Source organism: Mobula birostris, unplaced genomic scaffold (assembly GCF_030028105.1).
Source record: "Mobula birostris isolate sMobBir1 unplaced genomic scaffold, sMobBir1.hap1 scaffold_613, whole genome shotgun sequence".
Lineage (NCBI taxonomy): Eukaryota > Metazoa > Chordata > Chondrichthyes > Myliobatiformes > Myliobatidae > Mobula > Mobula birostris.
In genome coordinates, this window is record NW_027278333.1 from 14,928 (window position 1) to 28,142 (window position 13,215).

Below are 13,215 nucleotides of genomic sequence, written 5' to 3' on the forward strand. Positions count from 1 at the left end.
GGTAGATGTTCTCAATGGTGGGCAATTGGGTGCCGATAATCCGCTGGGCAGTTTTCGTCACCCGCTGGAGTGCTTTGCGGTCCGATACGGGACAATTGCCATATCACACAAAGATTGGTGAGCATGCAGTGAGAAACAGTGAAAAAGTACTTTTCCAGTATGCCTAAAGCTTACAACATGACCAGAATGAATGTGACAAGTTTCTGTTCACAGATTTACATCTATTACAAGCTGGTGAAGCATTAGGGTGGAAAGTGTGCAACTTTCCTTTGGAATAATGGAGTCTATGTATTGTTTTAATCTGTATAGGTCTGTGTCTGACATTGAACGAACAATCATGTATACTCTTTAAACACTCGTCCCAGGCCTCCTCTGTCAGCTCTATACCCAATTCATCCACCCATACCTGTTTAAAATCTGCAATATTCACCCGAGCTCCATTACGTAGGATCAGATAAAAATAGGGTACCGCACTACGAGTAACAGGATCAAATTTATTTATTGCCTCCAGGGCCTCATGTTTGTTTAAACCTTCGAAGTTAGGTATATATTTCTTAACATAAGCTCGAATTTGTAAATATCTAGATGCAGGGATATTGTAAGCTGCCCTGTAACTGCGCAAATGAGGAAGTAAGTATTTTTGTTCAGAATCAGAATCTGTTCCAATGTCACTAACACATCTTGTGAGCAACACACACGAAATGTCGGGTGAACTCAGCAGGCCGGGTAGCACCTGGTAAAAGAGTACAGTCGATGTCACAGGCCGAAACATCTTTTTTCCGCAGATGCTGCCCAGCCTGCTGAGTTCCTCCCGCATTTTGTGTGCATTGCTCGGATTCCTAGCGTCTGCAGATTTGCTCGTTTGTGAAATTTGTCGTTTTGCGGCAGCAGTACAGATAATAAAAATTATGTAAATTTCTAGACTAAGGAAATTGTTTAAGGGAGAACTGAGGTAGAGTTCGTGGGCTTAGTGTCCATTCAGAAATCGGACGGCGGAGGGGAAGAAGCTGTTCCTGAATCGCTGAGTGTGTGCCTTCAGGCTCCTGTACCCCCTCCCCGACGGGAGCAACGACAAGAGGCCATGTCCCGGGCCCTCAGGGATGGATCTTGCCCCTTGAAGATGTCGTCGATGGTGGGGGGAGGGGTGTTGTGCCTGTGACGGAGCTGGTGGGGTCTCCAACACTTTGTACCCTCTTGCGACCCTGTGCGTTGGAGGTTCCCGGCCAGGTGGTGACCTTCGCGGTCGGGATCTTCTCCACCGCACATCCGTAGGCCTCCCGCGGAGATGGCGGGGCGATGTTGATGCTGGACGCTGCCTTTTGGAGATGCCGTTGATGCTGGGGGAGGGGGTAGGGTCGTGGCCTTGGTGGAGGTGGATGCGTTTGTGCGTGGGCGAGACGATAAAGTCGATGCCTACTGCAAAGCCTGGATCTAACCCTAATCAAGGACACGACCCACCCGGCCAACACACTTTCCGTCCCTCTTCCCTCCGGGAGAAGGCTCAGGAGCTTGAAGACTCGTACGGCCAGATTTGGGAACGGCTTCTTTCCAACTGTGATAAGACTGCTGAACGGATCTGGGCCGTACCCTCCAAATATCCGGACCTGCCTCTCGGTTTTTCTGCACGACCTTACTTCCCATTTTTCTATTTTCTATTTATGATCATAGAAGCATAGATATATCATATATATATTTATAATATATAATTTGATTTTTAAATATTTACTAGTTTTTAATATTTTTGATATTTAAAATATTTAATATTTGTAATCCAGGGAGCGGGAAGTGCAGAATCGAATATCGCTGTGATGATTGTATGCTCTAGTACCAATTGTTTGGCGACAATAAAATATAAAGTATAAAATATCTCCCGGTGGGCCCCATTTCGGTTTGACTTTCCATTCCCATTCTGATATGCCCACCACGACGAGGCCACTGTCAGGCTGGGGATCAACGTCCCATTTTCTCTCTGGGTTGCCTCCTTGATCATCGATTTTTTTCTTTCCGGTAAACGCTTTCCTTTCCCTCCTTCTTTTCCAACCCCCTCCCTCATCTGCCCTTCACCTCCTCCTGGCTTCCTCCTCCCTCCCTTCTCCCTTTCTCCCATGGTCCGCTCTTCACTTCTGTCAGATTCCTCCTTCCTCATTCCACAAAACCATATGATACAGGAGCATATCGATGAGGAGTCTCGGCCCGAAACATCGATTGTATTCTTTTCCACAGATGCTGCCTGGCCTGCTGAGTTCCTCCAGCATTTTATAGACAATAGACAATAGGTGCAGAAGTCGACCATTCGGCCCTTCGAGCCTGCACCGCCATTCTGAGATCATGGCTGATCATCTACTATCAATACTCGGTTTCTGCCTTGTCCCCATAACCCTTGATTCCCCTGTCCATAAGATATCTATCTAGCTCCTTCTTGAAAGCATCCAGAGAATTGGCCTCCACTGCCTTCTGAGGCAACGCGTTCCACACCTCCACAACTCTCTGGGAGAAGAAGGTCCTCCTCAACTCTGTCCTAAATGACCTACCCCTTATTCTTAAACCATGCCCTCTGGTACTGGACTCTCCCAGCATCTGGAACATATTTTCTGCCTCTATCTTGTCTAATCCCTTAATAATCTTATATGTCTCAATCAGATCCCCCCTCAATCTCCTTAATTGAAGCGTGTACAAGCCCAGTCTCTCTAACCTCTCCGCATAAGACAGTCCGGACATCTCAGGAATTAACCTAGTGAACCTACGCTGCACCTCCTCTACAGCCAGGATGTCATTCCTTAATCCTGGAGACCAAAACTGCACACAATACTCCAGGTGTGGTCTCACCAGGGCCCTGTACAAATGCAAAAGGATTTCCTTGCTCTTGTACTCAATTCCCTTTGTAATAAAGGCCAACATTTCTTTAGCCTTCTTCACTGCCTGCTGCACCTGCTCATTCACCTTCAGGGACTGGTGAACAAGTACTCCTAGATCTCTATTTGTGTGTTGTTGCTCCGGATTTCCAGCATCTGCAGATTTTCTCTTGTTTCAGACAGAGGAGCAGAATTCGGCCATTCGACCCATCGAGTCTGCTCCACCATTTCATCATGGCCGGTCCATTTTTCCTCTCAGCCCCAAACACCTGCCTTCTCCCTGTGTCCCTCCATGCCCTGACCAGTCAAGGATCTGTCAACCTCTGCCTTCCCGATATGTAAAGACTTGGCCTCCACATCCACCTGTGGCAAAGAATTCCATGGATTCTCCTCTCTCTGGCTAAAGACATTCCTCCTAATCTCTGTTCTAAATTGACCTCTCTCTATTCTGAGGCTGTGTCCTCTGGTCCTAGACTCCCCCACTATAGGAAACATCCTCTCCACATCCACTCTATCTGTGTCCTCTGGTCCTAGACTCCCTCACTACAGGAAACATCCTCTCCACATCCACTTTATCTGTGTCCTCTGGTCCTAGACTCTCCACTATAGGAAACATCCTCTCCACATCCACTCTATCTGTGTCCTCTGGTCCTAGACTCCCCCACCATAGGAAACATCCTCTCCACATCCACTCTATCTGTGTCCTCTGCTCCTAGACTCCCCCAGAATGGGAAACATCCTCTCCACATCCACTCTATCTGTGTCCTCTGGTCCTAGACTCCCTCACTACAGGAAACATCCTCTCCACATCCACTTTATCTGTGTCCTCTGGTCCTAGACTCCCCCACCATAGGAAACATCCTCTCCACATCCACTCTATCTGTGTCCTCTGGTCCCAGACTCCCCCACTATAGGAAACATTCTCTCCACATCCACTCTATCTGTGTCCTCTGGTCCTAGACTCCCCCACTACAGGAAACATCCTCTCCACATCCACTCTATCTGTGTCCTCTGGTCCTAGACTCCCCCACTACAGGAAACATCCTCTCCACATTCACTCTATCTGTGTCCTCTGGTCCTAGACTCCCCCACTATAGGAAACATCTTCTCCACATCCACTCTATCGAGCCCTTTCACCACTCGAGAGGTTTTAATGTTGTCGCCCCTCACTCTACTGAAATTCCCGAGAGTACAGGTCCAGAGCCATCAAATGTTCTTCGTGTGACAGGCCTTTCAATCCCAGAATCATTTCCGTGAACCTGCTTTGAACCCTCTCCATTTTCAGCAAAATCTTTATCTTCCACCTGTTTCCTCCTACCTTCTTTATTCATCGTTCTTCCCCCCTGAAAACCCACCTGTCTACCCCCTCACCTGGCCTCACCTATCACCTGCCAGCTTGCATGCTCTCCCCTCCCCCGCTTCCGTTCCTCTCCCGATGAAGGATCTCGGCTTGGAATGTCCTCCCTCCTCAGGCGCTGTCCGACCTGCTGGGGTGCTCCCGTGTTTCTGCTCGTCTCTAAGCTCTGCGACCCTCTGCTCCCTGTCCCGACAGATCGATGACTTCATGGGTCAGGATTACAACGAGGAGGAGGAGGAACGGAAGTACTTCCGTCGCAAGCGTTTGTTCGTCGTCAAGAACCTGGTGTGTGCCAGCGTGGGCAACATGCTGATCTACGCCGTCTACCTGGGTAGGTCCCCTGGGCAGGGGTGTGTGCCAGCGTGGGCAACATGCTGATCTACGCCGTCTACCTGGGTAGGTCCCCTGGGCAGGGGTGTGTGCCAGTGTGGGCAGTGTGCTGATCTACGCCGTCTACCTGGGTAGGTCCCCTGGGCAGGGGTGGGTGCCAATGTGGGCAACGTGCTGATCTACGCCGTCTACCTGGGTAGGTCCGCTGGGCAGGGGTGGGTGCCAGCGTGGGCAGTGTGCTGATCTACGCCGTCTACCTGGGTAGGTCCCCTGGGCAGGGGTGGGTGCCAGCATGGGCAACGTGCTGATCTACACCATCTACCTGGGTAGGTCTCCTGGGCAGGGGTGTGTGCCAATGTGGGCAGTGTGCTGATCTACGCCGTCTACCTGGGTAGGTCCCCTGGGCAGGGGTGTGTGCCAGCGTGGGCAACGTGCTGATCTACACCGTCTACCTGGGTAGGTCTCCTGGGCAGGGGTGTGTGCCAATGTGGGCAGTGTGCTGATCTACGCCGTCTACCTGGGTAGGTCCGCTGGCTGGGCCCTGAGATAGGTCACTCTAAACACAGTCTCAAGGTAAACTCTCCCTGTACGTCTCATGTGGTCTGTGTCCCGTGTTGGGTGTTCTCCCGTCCTGTATCAAGGTAAACTCTCCCTGTACATCTCGTGTGGTCCTGTGTCCCGTGTTGTGTGTTCTCCCGCCCTCTTTGAAGGTAAACTCTCCCTGTACGTCTCGTGTGGTCCTGTGTCCCGTGTTGTGTGTTCTCCTGCCCTCTATCAAGGTAAACTCTCCCTGTACGTCTCGTGTGGTCCTGTGTCCTGTGTTGTGTTCTCCCGCCCTCTATCAAGGTAAACTCTCCCTGTACGTCTCATGTGGTCCCGTGTCCCGTGTTGTGTGTTCTCCCGCCCTCTATCAAGGTAAACTCTCCCATACCGCAGGGGTCCCCAACCTCTTTTGCACCGCGGACCAGTTTAATATTGACAATATTCTTGCGGACCGGCCGACCGGTGGGGTGGGGGAGGTGGGTGTTCAAGTAGGGTTAAACTCCCCTCAACATGTCTTTTACAGTTCAAGTTGCCAACTTCCTCACTCCCAAATAAGGGACAAAAGTAGCAGTCAAATCCTGACGAGGGTCCCAGCCCGAAACGTCGACTGTACCTCTTCCTATAGATGCTGCCTGGCCTGCTGAGTTCACCAGCAATTTTTGTGTGTGTTGGTGGAATACTTGTGTTTACCCCGAGAAAGACTACCGTGACCAAGAAACCTTGCGCGGGCACCTGTGTGCGCATGTGTGACGTGTGCATATGCGATGTGCGCGTGCGCGTACGTGCCGATTTTTTCCCCTACAAATTGGTTTTGACTAAATCTTCCCCACTACACTGTACATACATTATTTCTACTTTATATAGGCTGTGTATTTATCATATCATTCCTGCTTTTACTATATGTTACAGTTACTTTAGGTTTTATGTGTTATTTGGTATGATTTGATAGGTTATTATTTGGGTCTGGGAATGCTCAAAAATTTTTCCAATATAAATTAATGGTAATTGCTTCTGCACTTTACGCCATTTCAGCACGAAAGGTTTCATAGGAACGCTCTACCTTAGCGGGGTAAATACGGGACAAGGGCGGTCCCGTATGGGACAAACCAATTTATCCCGATATATGGGATGTCCTGGCAAATACGGGACAGTTGGCAACCCTATGTACAAGTTCAACAGTGCGTGACAGGGAATGAGGAAAGGTGCAGCTGACTCATATCGTTTCCTCGCGACCCGGTAGCACGTGCTTCGCGGCCCTGTGGTTGGGGACCACTGCCATACCACATGTTGTGTGTCCTTTCGCCCAGGGCTCCTGCAGGTACAGTTGATTCTGCACTATGACGAGACATACCGGGAAGTCAAGTACAGCAACCTGGGCTTGCAGGACATCGACAGGAAGATGCTGATGGGGATCAACGTCACCCCCATCGTGGCCCTGCTCTACACCCCCGTCCTCATCAGGTAGGTGGGCTGGGCACCCTCCCGGTGACCATCAGCTTCAAACACTGGGCGAGGGGTGTGCGTGGGGATGGGGCTGGTTGGGTGGTTCAGGGTTAGCTTTGGGATGGGGAGTGCTGGGGGACGTTTCACTGGGTGGGTTCAGGTTGGGATCGGATAGCACTGGGTTGGGGTTCATTTGGGATACATTTCTATGATTGGATTTTGGCTTGGCTGGGGATTTGTTGGAGGTGTTGGGTTAGGCCATGTTGGATTGAGATGGGGAGGAGCGGGGATTGGGTCTTTGGGTAGGGTTAAGTTAGGATGGATAGTGTTGGGTTGGGCAGAGTTCAGTAGGGATGTTTGTATGGGTGGGGGTGGGTTTGGGTGAAGGTGGAGTTGGTTAGCGATGTTGAGTTGGGCTGTGTTGGACTGGGATGTGGAGTGGTGGGGAATGAGTTATTGGGTAGGGTTAAATTAGGATGGATAGTGTTGGGTTGGGCTATGTTAGATTGGAGTGTGGAGGGTTGGGTTGGCTGGTATTAAGTTCTGTTGGGATGGGACGGAGTTTCATTGGAATATATTTGTATGGGTGGGGTTGGGTTTGGGGTGGGGATAGGATGTTGGGTTGGGCTGTGTTGGATTAGGATGTGGAGTGGTGGGGAATGAGTCATTGGGTAGGGTTAAGTTCGGATGGATAGTGTTAGGTTGGGCTATGTTAGATTGGGGTGTGGAGGGTTGGGTTGGGTGTGATGGAGAAGAGCATATTGGGTGGGGTGTTGGTATGGAATCGTGTTGGGTCGAGTGGGGTTCAGTTGGACATAATGTTTTTTACGGGTGGGGTTGAATTGGGATGGGGAGGATGGGTAAGGGGTTTTTGGATGGGGTAAGGCTGGGATCATAAGACCATAGGAGGTAAGAGCAGAATTAAGCCATTCAGCTCATCGAACCTGTTCTGCCTTTTCATCATGGCTAATCCATTTCCTCGTCGACCCCATTTCCTGCCTTCTCCCTGTAGAACTGCACTCCCTGGCTAATCAGGAATTTATCTACCTCTGCCTTAAACACACCCAATGGCCTGACTTCTACAGCCTCCTCTATGCAATCAATTGTAGGAATTCCCCACCCTCTGGCTGCAGAAATCCCTCTTCATCTGCATTCTGTTCTGAGGCTGTGCCCTCTGTAACAACTGGGTTCTGCTGGCAGTCTGAGTCGAGAGAAGACAATCTCTGGCCTTGCCAAACGGGTGAGATGTGAGTCCAGCCCCAAACCCCCCTGTTTGTCTGGACGCTGCGTGATGTGTCAGACAGTACACCACATACAATTAAACGATTTAGCTTTATAATTCTTAATTTGACTGAAGGGTCAGTAATGAAAAACAAAAAGAAAAGGGCCCATTTTATTGAACCAGTGTAACGTGCACACGTTGGAGCTCACAGGTTTCCCTCCACCGACCCTCCTGGCCTTCGTCAGGCCTTTGCCCCACTCCAGCATTGTCTCTCTCCATCTCCCACCGAACAAAAGACCCAGATCACCCCAGTGTCAGGCACACAGCACAAAAACACACTCCCGTCACTGGACAGCTCACATTCAAAGGCACCCGTTACCTCTAACCATGACCCAAACACTGCTTCTACAGAAAGCCCATTACATTAGCAGTGAAACACAGAAACATAGACAATAGGTGCAGGAGTAGGCCATTCGGCCCTTCGAGCCTGCACCACCATTCAGTATGATCATGGCTGATCATCCAACTGAGAACCCTGTACCTGCCTTCCCTCCATACCCCCTGACCCCCGTAGCCACAAGGGCCATATCTAACTCCCTCTTAAATATAGCCAATGAACTGGCCTCAACTGTTTCCTGCGGCAGAGAATTCCACAGATTCACCACTCTCTGTGTGAAGAAGTTTTTCCTCATCTTCGTCCTAAAAGGCTTCCTCTTTATCCTCAAACTGTGACCCCTCATTCTGGACTTCCCAAACATCGGGAGCAATCTTCCTGCATCTAGCCTGTCCAATCCTTTTAGGATTTAATACGTTTCAATCAGATCCCCCCTCAATCTTCTAAATTCCAGCCTAGTCGATCCAGTCTTTCTTCATATGAAAGTCCTGCCATCACAGGAATCAATCTGGTGAACCTTCTTTGTACTCCCTCTATGGCAAGAATGTCTTTCCTCAGATTAGGGGACCAAAACTGCACACAATACTCCAGGTGTGGTCTCACCAAGGCCTTGTACAACTGCAGCCCTGTCCCAATGTGTCTCAACATGTTATGCCTCTGGTCCTAGACTCTTCCACAACAGGAAACATCCTCTCCATATCCACTCTGTGTCCTCTGGTCCTAGACTCCCCCACTATAGGAAACATCCTTTCCACATCCACTCTGTCTGTGTCCTCTGGTCCTAGACTCCCTCACCAGAGGAAACATCCTCTCCATATCCATCAGATCAAGGCCTTTCAATATTCCTGACGAAGGGACTCAGCCCGAAACGTCGACTGTACCTCTTCCTAGAGATGCTGCCTGGCCTGCTGCGTTCACCAGCAACTTTCATGTGTGTTGCTTGAAATTCCAGCATCTGCAGAATTCCTGTTGTCTGCACTTTTCAATATTCGACAGGTTTCAATGAGTTTCCCTCTCATTCTACTGAACTCCATGGCCCAGAGACATTAAACAGTCATTGTATATTAACCTTTTATTCCAGAATCATGCTCGTGAACCTCCTCTGGACTCTGTCCAATGCCAGCACACCCTTTCTTAGATAAGGAGCCCAAAACGCCTCACCAGTGCTTTCTAAGCCCTTGGCATCTCATGCTTGCCTTAGTATTCCAGTCCTCTGACAATGAAGGCTAACACTGCACTTGCCTTTCCCACCTCTGACTCAGTCTGGAGCTTAACCTTTAGAGAATCCTGCACAAGGACTCCCAAGTCCCTTTGTACCTCTGCTCTTTGAACTCGCTTCTCATTTAGCAAATAGTCTACGTCTTCATTCCTTCGACGCAAAGCGGATGACCCTGACACTGTATTCTATCTGCCACCTCATTGCCATTCTCCGAAACGAAGACCTTCTGCAAAATCCCCGCTTCCTCAGTACTGCCTGCCCCTCCACCCAATTTCGTATCATCTGCACACTTGGCCACAAAGCCATCACCCAGGTCACTAACAGATAACATAAAAAAGAATCGGTCCCAACACAGAGCCCTGTGGAACACCACTAGTCACCAGCAGCCAGCCAGAAAAGGCTCCCTTTATTCCCACTCTTTGCCTCCTGCCAATCAGTGATTGCTTTATCCATCCTACAATCTTTCCTGTAATACTGTGCGCTCTTAACTTGTTCAGCAGCCTCACGTGTGGCACCTTGTCAAAAGGTCTTCTGAAAAGCCAAGTACACAACATCCACTGACTCTCCTTTGTCCATCCTGCCTGTTATCTCCTCAAAGAATTCCAATAGGTTTGTCAGGAAAGATTTTCCCTTGAGGAAACCATGCTGACTTCGGCCTGTTTTATCATGCAACTCCAAGTGCCCCAAAACCACATCCTCCACAATCCATTCCAATATCTCTTCCAACACTGACTGGCCGATAATTTCCTCCTTTCTGCCTCCCTCTCGTCTTGAAGAGTGGTGTGACATTTGCAATTTTCCATGCCAGAAGCCAGCGATTCCCGGAAGATCATCACCAATGCTTCTCAATCTCTTCGGTTACCTCTTTCAGGACACTGGGGCGACGGTCCATCTGGTCCGGGTGACATATCTACCAGACTTTGCAGCTTCCTAAGCGACTTCCCTCAGTAACAGCAAATACCCCAGCACCTCAGTAACAGCAAATACCCCAGCACCTCAGTAACAGCAAATACCCCAGCACTTCAGTAACAGCAAATACCCCAGCACCTTCCCCTCAGTGACATTAAATACTCCAGCACCTTCTCAGTAACAGCAACTACCCCAGCACCTTGTCAGCAGTAGAAAACACCCAAGCAAGCAACTTCTACCTGCCAACACTTTCGAACTTCCACCACACTGCTCTATTAAGTTTATCCGCCGTTTGCCTGTCCCCCATTATGGGATGGACAGTGTTGGGTTGAGGTGGGGTTCTGTTGGGACATGTATCTGTGGGCGAGGGAAGAGGACTTGGTACAGATGCTGGGTTGGTCAGAGTTGAATTGGGATGGGGTGGGGTGGGGAAGGAGTTCATTGGTTGGGGTAAAGTTGGGATGGATGGTGTTGTGTTGAGTGAGGTTTGTATTGGATTGAGTTTTGGACCAGGGAGGGTTGGGTTGGCTGGGAGTAAATTGGAAGGTAAGTCGGAGACCTACCCCCCAACCCCACCCTTGTACTGACCCATCTGCTGCTCCCCTCCGCAGATTCCTGGGCACAAAGTGGATGATATTCCTGGCCATGGGGATCTACTCTCTCTTCGTGTCCACCAACTACTGGGAGCGTTACTACACTCTGGTCCCGTCAGCCGTGGCAATCGGAGCTGCGATTGTCCCACTCTGGGCGGCCGTGGGCAATTACATCACCAGGTCCATGTTCACTGATCCCCGGGAGCTTGTGACGGGACGGTGCGGAGGGAGATTCACTCGGTGTCTGACCCCGGGAGTGTGTGATGGGACGGTGCGGAGGGAGATTCACTCTGTGTCTGACCCCGGGAGTGTGTGATGGGACGGTGCGGAGGGAGATTCACTCGATGTCTGACCTCGGGAGTGTGTGATGGGACGGTGCGGAGGGAGATTCACTCTGTGTCTGACCCCGGGAGTGTGTGACGGGACGGTGCGGAGGGAGATTCACTCGATGTCTGACCTCGGGAGTGTGTGACGGGACGGTGCGGAGGGAGATTCACTCGATGTCTGACCTCGGGAGTGTGTGACGGGACGGTGCGGAGGGAGATTCACTCTGTGTCTGACCCCGGGAGTGTGTGACGGGGCGTTGTGGAGGGAGATTCACTCGGTGTCTGACCCCCGGGAATGTGTGATGGGACGGGGTGGAGGGAGATTCACTCTGTGTCTGACCCCGGGAGTGTGTGATGGGACGGTGAGGAGGGAGATTCACTCTGTGTCTGACCCCGGGAGTGTGTGACGGGACGGTGCGGAGGGAGATTCACTCTGTGTCTGACCCCGGGAGTGTGTGTGCGCGACAGGACTGTGAGGTGATGTGTGATCCTGGGTGTGAGACGGGACGGTGAGGTGTGACCCCGGGAGTCTCTGCGTATATGTGTGTGTGTGTGTGTGTGTGTCCGTCCAGACGGTGGGGTGGGGAACCCAGGAGTGTGTGTGTGGGATGGGATGGTGAGCTGGGGACCCCTGTACTATGTGATGGGACAATTTTTGATCATGTCTGCAGGATGGCTCAGAAATACTACGAATATCTGAATTACAAGGAGGAGCACGTTCAGGAACAGAAGAAACTACCCAAAGGTGTTTGTCACAAACACATCATCACTTTCCAGTGTGTCTTCTACTTCTTCTTTAACGTAAGTTTTGTTCCAAGTTCTGCGAGAGAGAGGGAGAGAGACAGAGAGAGAGAGAGAGAGGGAGAGAGAGATTACCTTCTCTCTATCTCTGTCAAGAACATAGAACATAGAATAGTACAGCACAGTACAGGCCCTTCGGCCCACAATGTTGTGCCGACCCTCAAACCCTGCCTCCCATATAACCCCCCACCTTAAATTCCTCCATATCCCTGTCTCGTAGTCTCTTAAACTTCACTAGTGTATCTGCCTGCACCACTGACTCAGGCAGTGTGTTTCTCACACCAACCGAGTGTTGTTAATGTACCTGCCTCGAGCACTTCCTCTGGCAGCTCGTTCCACAGACGGACCACCCTCTGGGTGAAAAATTGCCTCTTGGTCCTTTATGAAATCTCTTTCCCCCTCTCCTGTGCCCTCCAGTTCTTGACTCCCCGACCCTGGGGAAAAAGTCAGTGTGCATTCACCCCATCAGTGCCCCTCGTGGTTTTACACACCTCTGTAAGGTCACCCCTACGCTCCAGGGAATAAAGTCCCAACCTGCCCGACCTCTCTCCGTAACTCATTCCCTCGACTCCTGCAACATCCTCGTAAATCTCCCTCTGCACTCTTCCCAGCTCGACGGCATCTCTCCCACAGCAAGGCGACCAAAACCGAACACAGTACTCCAAGTGCGGCCTCACCGACGTCTTGTACATCTGTGACGTGACCTCCCGTCTCCTGTACTCGGTGCCCTGACCGACGAAGGCCGGCGTGACAAACGTCTTCTTCACCGGCCTGGGTCCCTCTGTTCTGCAAGACTCCCCAGGGTCGCTGTCTACCTGTGACTCCACTTTCAGAGAACTGTGTCCCCGGACCCCGAGGTCCCTCTGTTCTACAACACTCCCCAGGGTCCCTGTGTGACTCCACTTTCAGAGAACTGTGTCCTCGTACCCCTGGGTCTCTCTGTTCTACAACACTCTCCAGGGTCCCTGTCTACCTGTGACGCCACTTTCAGAGAACTGTGTCCCTGTACCCCTGGGTCCCTCTGTTCTACAACACTCCCTGGGGTCCCGGTCTACCTGTGACCCCACTTTCAGAGAACTGTGTCCCCGTACCCCTGGGTCTCTCTGTTCTATAACACTCCCCAGGGTTCCTGTCTACCTGTGACTCCACTTTCAGAGAACTGTGTCCCCGTACCCCGAGGTCTCTCTGTTCTACAACACTCCCTGGGGTCCCGGTCTACCTGTGAC

General features: G+C 50.9%; 1 protein-coding gene across 2 annotated transcripts in view; it reads left to right on the forward strand.

Moving 5' to 3' along the window:
* unc93b1 (unc-93 homolog B1, TLR signaling regulator) overlaps window positions 1–13,215 on the forward strand; it is a 38,871-nt gene that overhangs the window by 9,350 nt on the left and 16,306 nt on the right. Inside the window, exons 2-5 of one of the 2 annotated variants that reach the window (XM_072250743.1) lie at window positions 4,405–4,540; window positions 6,390–6,543; window positions 10,881–11,042; window positions 11,860–11,989. In XM_072250743.1, the coding sequence (XP_072106844.1) occupies window positions 4,417–4,540; window positions 6,390–6,543; window positions 10,881–11,042; window positions 11,860–11,989 (570 nt within the window). In that variant the 5' untranslated portion in view covers window positions 4,405–4,416. Of the gene's footprint in view, window positions 1–4,404; window positions 4,541–4,981; window positions 5,061–6,389; window positions 6,544–10,880; window positions 11,043–11,859; window positions 11,990–13,215 lie in introns of those variants that run through there. The other variant, XM_072250744.1, reaches the window with a different exon arrangement.